The 8730-nt window shown below is 35.0% G+C and overlaps 1 protein-coding gene across 10 annotated transcripts in view; it reads right to left on the bottom strand.

The window, feature by feature from the left end:
* Nucleotides 1-4562: 4562 nt before the first annotated feature.
* MYOCD (myocardin) overlaps nucleotides 4563-8730 on the bottom strand; it is a 168539-nt gene continuing 164371 nt past the window's right edge. For all 10 annotated transcript variants that reach the window (XM_069076812.1, XM_069076809.1, XM_069076810.1 and 7 more), the window contains 2 exons: nucleotides 7780-7837; nucleotides 4563-7076 (listed from right to left, as the gene is read on the bottom strand). In XM_069076812.1, coding sequence (XP_068932913.1) covers nucleotides 6514-7076; nucleotides 7780-7837 — 621 coding nt within the window. In that variant the 3' untranslated portion in view covers nucleotides 4563-6513. The remainder of the gene's footprint in view (nucleotides 7077-7779; nucleotides 7838-8730) is intronic.

The following is an 8730-nucleotide window of genomic DNA, read 5'->3' as shown; positions in this document are numbered from 1 at the left end:
CACACACACACACACACACACACACACACACACACACACACACACACCAGGGGGCAGGGGAGGATGGCTTGCTGTTGTCTGCTTAGCATTCTTACCACTGCTCTGTATGTAAGGGTGAAAAGAGACACTAGAGCTAGATCCTCAAGATATCTTTAATAAAAGAACAACCCGGGCCAAATGAATGGTGAGAGACATTCCAAGTATAAGGTATTGCTTCTTTAAGGTTTGTTGCTGAGTTAAGGCTCCTCAGAGTTTTAAGATACACAGTTCCTCTGAAGTAGTTACTTTTTGATGTGATATGATAGCCAAACAAAGAAAACCGAATGCAAAATTAGAATGGAATATTGGAGTAAGTACAACTTCCAGGACAAAGGAGGTAACAGTCCTGCTGAACTCTGCTCTAGTGAGACCATAATTGGAGTTCTGTGTTGTTTCTAGGTTTTGAAGGTGACAAAGTCTAATATATTGGAAAGTTATAGATACCAGAACAGTTGTATGAATTTGGGACAAATAGAACTTGCCTAATTATAGGGAGAAGATAATAATATGATTACTAATTATAAGCAAAGGTGGAATTGTTCATAAAGAGGCTCCGGAGTCTGAAAACCAGAAGGATGAGAAAGATGTATAAAAGGATGAAGTTTGGGGCTATAAGTAATAATAATTACTGCCAATTATTTTTTGTCACTATTGAGGAGTAAAGTCTAGCTGAGCACAAGAACAGATTGGAAGCAGAGAAACAGATAATTCATCTATTGCATCATCTAAGTTGGCTATGATATCCATTCAGGCAATCTGGATCAATTCCTTTTAGCAACGGAAGTAATCAACACAGAACCTAGATTCTTCACAGCACTTTTATGGAAGGTTCCTGAGACAGAGGGAGGACACTGATTTATAGTTCCAGAGTTATTGTTACTTTGAGCACATAGGTTTTCCTTACTCGTGTCCTTTTGGACAGATTTCTCTTAAGTGCTTGGGCAGGTGCACTTCCCTACAGAATCTGAACACATTATTGGGGAAGTTGGACCAAAGTTTATGCCATACATAATGTGTGCATTGTGATGTATTTATCATTCATGCATTTGCTTCAATATCAGTGCCTATGACAGTATTATTAGTTTTTTCTTATTGTTATGTTAATAGTTTTAAGATCTTTCATTATTATGTGACTGGTTGTGGGAATTGAAATGCATTGGTGAAATCTCAAGAATTTGAGTAGTGAATAGGTTTATCCTTAGGACAAGGTGGAGCCAGCTCCAACTTGCTCAAGGCCAACTGTTAAATTCTCAGTGTGAAAATTTCACTTTGGAAATTAGCAAATGTTATAAATCAGGGTTTTATATATTGGTTTGTTGTTAGATTTAAGAAAGTGGTGGAAAAAATGGTAGTAATGCAGATTAAACTTAAAAGTATGTTATGCATAATTTTTCCTGCCAGACAGCTGATTGTTTACCAGATATTTACCAGACACAGCTGCCTAGGACCCTGTGATAGTTTGGGTGGAAATGTGTGGTGGTAGCCCTTTTCTGGGAATCTACACTAGAGAGTGAGTAGTTATCCATCTAGCCATATAAGAGGTGTTGCTGCATAGTGAAAGACTTTCCCATGCACCCATTACTTAAGTGCCATTACACTTTCTATTTATGAATAATATCTTTAGATAAAAATATTTTTTCTACTCCCTAGTGGGATTGATGGGGTGCTTGGGGTGCTTAGGATCTATATCTGTAACAGCAATTTGTAAAACCAATTGGCAACATCAGTCTGTAACATCAATTTGTAAAACCAGTTTGTACAATCGTAACTGCAATTTGTATTGTAAAATTGTAATAGCAATTTGTAAAACCAGTCTGTAAAATCCCTTTCCCAGCCTCAAACTCTGCCCCTTCCCCCTATCCACACTCTGCCTAGGCAACAACTTGTGACTCCTTTGTCCTGTCTGGCCTAAATCTCATCTCCAAGTTAAACTATCTATGCACTGAACTCACAAGTTCCTCTCAGTCCGCCCTAACTTTTTATCTATGCACTGAAGTCACAAGTTAGCCTTGGTTCCCTTACATCCATCTGGTCAGCCCTGACAATGGCAGCCCTACCCCTTATAAGTAAAAGCCTGTGCCCCCTTTCACTTGCAGGTCCCCCAAGGATCCTTGCCCACTGTAAAGCATAAAATAAACTTTTTCAACTCTGACTCCAAGTAAGGCTGAGCTGAATTCTTCCAGATTGAATCACAGGTTCTGGTCTTAGATAAGTTCAGAATTCCTGCTTGAACCTATTGGGAGCCATCCCTCATCAGGATCACTGAGAATAATTGAATATCATGATCCTTTTCCTTCCCAATATCCATGGTTAGAGCTACATTTACAATCCCTAAAATATTCCAATGTTAAGTAAATGTTTGAAATAATTGGGCCAATTCTCTACAGGCATACCACACATGAAGGTGCCCTGACATCCCCAATTTTGTAAAAGCTTTATTAATATATAATAGCCAACTTATTTCCAACATATAATATTTATAACATTTCCCCAGAGAATTATTTACTCTTTGCAACATTATTTTATCAGTTTTTTTTTTTCCTGGACTCAACTAACACCATCAGGTGGGTTATGTATTTCATGTGTCTTGCTCATTAAATATTTTTTGAGAAATATGATTTTTAAAATTTCAGCTAGAAAATTTTTAGTTTTGACTGAATAGGAATATAGAGAAGCATTGTTTAGGAAAAGAACTACTCAGAAGAACAGGATATATTTTTTTCAGATCTGATATAAATTAATTTGAAAAGCTAAAGTTACTTTTCATAAAGAAATGTAAATTTTTCTTCCTTTTTCCTTATTTACTTTACCATAATTACAAAATTAAATTTTTTTCCCCTGGAACAACATGACTTAATTTTTCACTAAGGTACTTCCCTGAAATGATGCTTGAATTTAGTAGAATATGGGTCATTTTTATAATATGATTGAAACTAGGGACACTACTTACAACCATAGTTGAAGGCATTTGCTATACTGATAAATTGACTATTTCACTTGAGTAAGTTTGAACTAATATGGGAATATAAAAAAATATAAGATATGACTGAATTGGAGGGTCCATTTCAATTTGGTATTGAAATTGTGACTCCATGAGCCACAATGAATACATATGCCAAATTTTTTGGTAGTATCTACTCCTGATGCTATCTAGAGTGTAGTACGACAATGGCAAAAAGTTTGAAGGATTGACTTGTACCTTACACTTCCGAGAACTTCCAAGGTTAAGAAGACCTCAAATTCTATTTTTCATTATAATTCAATTGTTTTGGACATCATGATTTCTTACTAGAGGACTCTAACCTCAGGTTTTCATCTATTCTTAATTTACTACAAGAGACAGATGAATTGGTATTTGTCACAGGAGCAAAGATGTGAAATAATAAACTTTATTACTGGAGAATGATAAAATCATTGGTTTTTGTTCTTCCCAAACAAAAGGGAAGATCATTAGAGGAGAGACCTCTAGCATTCCAGGGAGTCCCTAAGGTAGTATTTCTCAAGAAGGTAACATTAGAAATTTTGGTTGGGGAATAGCAACTTCATATTCTGATATTATAGCTTTGTTATTATTTCTTGAGAGGAGAAAATACTCTGGCAATACTACTTATTTGTGTCATGATTGCTGAATGAATGATAGAGACCAATCATTCTGGGATTCTTCTTTTTGTATCTCATGCTGATTTTCTGGAGCATGTTGGAACAAAATAATTTTTTAATTAGAACAGTTCAACTTCTGTGTACATAGATTCAAACCAGGATATTTTCTAAATGGGTTTCCCTAAACAAATAAACAAAATACACTGACACATGGTTCAGGAGTCTTCCTAATTAGCTCTTACATTTTTGTCAAAAAGACAACAGCATTTCATCAGAGACAGAAATAAAAGAGAAAATTACACAAACTATTATGTTATTGTTTCTTAAAAGGAACTAAAAAGAAAGGAAAAAAAACAAATGTGGCATATGGAGATATGTACCAAGAAGTAAGTTAGGATTTAAATAAGATCATATTGTCTTATGAACATGAGGAATGAATTAATGAGGCTTCCCTTCTCATATCTTTAGTTTCAAAGAAATAATGATTTCTCCACTTGGATACTCAGGAATGATGACTAAGCTGGATAGATGCCCCATATAAATCTTTTAAAACAGTATAGAATGGTAATTTAGATTTGAGGAATGTAAGACAATTTGTATATTCTTAGTGGACATTTCCAGAGATATTTGTTAAAACCATTTTGTTTCTTCACATATGTTCTTCGTTAGCCAGGTGTTATGAACCATGCTTGAAGGCACTTAGCTGAGAACAACCAATTATTTCATTGTAGTCTTGTAGTTCAGTCAGAAAGTTCCTGTAGTATATGTCCAGGCATCATTAAGCAGTTATACACGGATGGTTAATAATACTGCTTTGGAGAATAGAAAAACATTTCCCCCTCAGAATAGGAGCCTGCAAGCCTGTACAATGGTGGCAGCCACCAAAATGATTGTTTAAACACTTTTTACAGATGACACTGGAATGACTTGTCAATTTTTTATTTTCCAAGAGAAATCCTAAACATCATGAAAATGGCAATTGGCTTTTTTTTTATATCTTAGGAGTGCACAGTGAACAATATTTGTAAAAATAAAAGGAAACAGTGTATTTGTGATTAAAAACAAACCTATAGCTACTTTCTATATCTTCCAAAGCAACCAGATCTGGTTGGGAGTAACAGTGAGATGTGAAGAAAATGTTCTACAACATTCTTGTCAGCTCCTAGACCAAATCCGAAAAGTCACAGAGAGTGAAGGTAAGACTACTCTCTACTGTCCTAACCCCCCTTTCTTCTACAATGTGCAAATGTGTTTTTTTTAGTTTCACAAACTATATTCTATTACATAAACATCTTTTTTTTTAAATCCATACTTACCATTTGTATGATAGCAACCAGTTTTCCAAAGTGGACCTTTATAAAATATCAGATGATGGAAATTACTTTTTAGTAAACAAATGGGAATATAATGACCTGTTACCTGAGAGGCTTATGAAACATTTCACAAGAATTTGATTTTCTCAAGGAAGGTCTAGTGACAGTGGAGGAGTCATTGTCCTATGGATTTGAGTGCATTATTATTCCCCAGTAGCATTATCAGAAAATTTTGTTGCTATGTCAGATTCTTATTCACTCAAGTAAGGCTTGGGAGTAAAAAAAAGCTGAGGAGGTACAGAAATAAAAAGGATTATGAGTAGAGTAAAAGGAAATGGACAAGTTGCAAGGAAAGTGAAGAGAGAAAATATGAATTAGGGTGGAACACACACACCCCCTCCCCAAAAGCTAAGAATGAAATTCAAACTCCATGAATAATGAAAACCCATGTTAATGTCACCAACAGAAGCCCAGACAGTAACCTATGGTATTTTACCCTTATAAAGTATAACACTAAATAGTTTCCTGCTTCTGACTGAAATAATGGCCTTCTTCAGCTTATTCTAATTGCTGTTTTGCTGATACCTTTCCAAAGTTAAGCTCATCACCTCTTATCTCATCACCTTTCTACTGATTCATGCCTTGACTAACACTACCTTTCTCAGCTTATTCTCCTCTCTGGTTGGAGATCTGGAGGGTGAAGTATCAAAATCCTCCCAATGCCTTCCTTTATAGAGAGCAGAAATTGGACTTTTTAGTCCATTCAACTTTGTATACACTACTTTTTTCTCAAGAAATGGTGGTAGCTGCTTGGTTAAAGTTTGAAGGTGAAGAAGGTGCTGAACAGAACCTCCAGGGTAGACTGGGTCCCTTGGATGTGTCAACTATTATCAAGGACCAAAAAAGGCCTATGCTCCTGATTGAAACCAGCCCCTGGAAAAGCATTATTGCTGAAAGCTGCTGAGCTGACCTAGCTTCCTTAGAATTAAATGGGCTTTGTTCTTTTTTCTCTGATTGCTCAAAAGCTATCCAAGGATTCCCCTAAGGAAGCTAGCATTTCCCCCCAGATTAATGTATAGTATCATCCCTGGAAAATGAGTAAGTAGCCTATAATTTGAAGACATTCCATTTCCCTAGGTTTAAACTGGGTCTTTATGATTCTCTTTGTTCTTAAAGCAAATCTCTTTTCCCTTCTACATTATGTGTTGAGTTGTCCAGTTATGTGAATGGGTTTCATTTTAAGATGAGACAAGACCCAAACAATGCCTGAGAAAAATTGTTTTTTTTTTAAATCCATGTTTTTAGAGGCACTGAAAGACATTCTTGGCACCTGTAGTCTAAAAAAGTCAACTAAGAAAGTTATAGTTTGAATCATTCTCAGTAGAAAACAGTTGGTAAACTTTATATAATAAAGAGTCCATTTTCTTCTTATTGGCTGGAGCTAAATCCTGTATTGCTTCTTTTTGACTTTATCTCTTCTATTAATAATAAAGTCATCTGTGATTAGGTATTTTCATCTTCCTTCAATGCACTTCATACTTAGTACTGCACATTTGGTACTTTACCACTGTTGTAAATGAAGGTCCATGGTGCTGTTCAAACTGAGATCAGTAATATCCAAGAAATCACTGTTGAAAATGCTTGGTCCTACAGCAGTGAGAGAATTAAAGTCTGTTGTAGAACTTGGTGGGGTAAGGTCTAGCCACTCCATAGTTTCCCAGGGAGATTCTGTTAAGCTCATCTGCAAACCTGTTCCATCTATGGAAGAAGGTGAAAGATGAGGTTGTATGGGGGAGAGAGGAACTGGCAAGATCTCATGAGAACCTAAAAGGTCGTCTGTTGGTTTGTCAGAGAATCTATCCATAATTCCTTCAAACTGAGATTCCTCAATTCCAATTTTTAGGAGTGTGACATCACTGACCTTGCCCAAGGGACTGTGAGAATTCAATAAGACTTCAAAGTGGTTGTCACTATTAGTTGTGCAATGATCAAAAGAGAACTGGGCTGCTGAAGAGATATGCTCAAATGGGTTAGACGATTTGTTGAGTTGACTTTGGGAAGATCCAGTTATCTTTTGTGCTTTTTGAAAACATGAATTATCTTCTTTGACACTTGCTGGCATTTCTGTTAAAATACAAATGATTACATTAGTTAGACTGTTTAAATTCAGGATAGACATGATGTAAAGGTCTGGACTGGATGAATTAATTCATTTAAATCATCTTAACAGAAAAGAAAATCAAGTAAAAGATTTGTCCAGTTTGTTGGCTAGTTTTAATACATATTTGTATTTGAACAGGTGCAATGGTATAAATTGCTATTATATATAGCATAAATAAGTAGGATAAAAATTGCTATATGGATTCAATTCTGTGTAGGTGAGCCAAAACATTAAAAAATTTATCTTTTCTACTTGCTATAAACAAGAAAGGAACAAGATTTGAACTACACTAGAAGAATAGAAATAGAAAAAAAAACAGAATAAAAAATAGAAAAAAATGGGAAAAGGGAAAATAAATTAAAAGATAAAAACAACGAAAATGGATGAGACAATGAAATAACTACAGGAAGGAGAGAGTAAGGAACTGGCTACCAGAGTGGCAAACTTTTAAGTTTTCTTCCCTTTTTCTCTGTTGGAGAATGAGCATGGATTGGGAATCTGAGGGCAATATAAATGCTAAAAAAAAAAATCAGTGCCACTAATAAATGAATAGACTATTTTAGCTCTTTTTCTAGCTTTCTAATCACCAGTCAATGAATCTAAAATGGTAAACTGGTTGGTGCCATTTCCTGTAGTATGGGAATACAGCATGCACAGGTTTCATACCTCCACTTTCAATGAGGACATCAAGGAGTTCATCCATCTGTTGACTTTGAATAATTTGCTACAATGAAAACCACATGAGAACAGAGCAGTTAAAAAGTCATTTATCCTGTCTACCAGGGTGAATCATCAGCTTTAATATGGGAAAATTAAATCAAAAGTTAAATTAAAGAACCAGCTTTAATGGTTGGGGAAAAATTAGGTCAGAGTTCATTTCAAAGAAGAAAAAAATTGAAATTGAATAAAGGAATGTTCTAAAGAATAGACAGAGTCTCCTTTCTTCTTAGAAGTTTCTATCTTTGGTGTATTATATATTTAAGAAGTAGGGAAGCTGGCTCTTCCCCCCCCCCCACTCCACAATAACACTAACTTTTTTCTGTTAAACTGTTTACATTTGTTACAAATAATTGATTCATATTCTATTACTATCAGTTTGAACTTAATTTTTTTTGATTTGCATCTCAGCTTAAAATCTGGTAGAGATTTACTTTAAATATAGTAAATGCATATGAATAGGGTTAGGATCCAGTTGGTTCCCAGTTTTCTTGCTAGTTTTGAAGCTTTATGTTTTATCTTTATATTTAAAGTAAACTTTTTCTGGTTTTTTTGTTCCTTTTGAAAAATGAAACTCACTGTTCCTGAAAGAAAGGGACATAAAGAATGTTATTATATGTTAAAGCCTATGGACCCATTATTGAAAAAAATGTTTTCAAATATTTGAAGGAAATAATAACCACAATATAGTGCTTTAAGATTTGCAAAGTATTTTACAATAGCATCTCATTTTATCCTCACAACAACTCTGGAAGTAAGGTGCTATTATTATCCCCGTTGTATAGTTGAGAATAATGAGAAAGACAGAGGTAAAGTTATTTACCCAGGGTCACCTAGCTGATCTGGGATTTGAATTCAAATCTTCCTGATATTAACTACGTCCAGCACTCTATGCACCGT

The sequence above is a fragment of the Petaurus breviceps genome, unplaced genomic scaffold (genome assembly GCF_028583685.1).
Source record: "Petaurus breviceps papuanus isolate PSGF00001 unplaced genomic scaffold, PetGlider_PUasm1.0 90925, whole genome shotgun sequence".
NCBI lineage: Eukaryota > Metazoa > Chordata > Mammalia > Diprotodontia > Petauridae > Petaurus > Petaurus breviceps.
The sequence above is the reverse complement of the archived record's forward strand: the minus strand, read 5'-3'. Positions and strand labels throughout refer to the sequence as shown.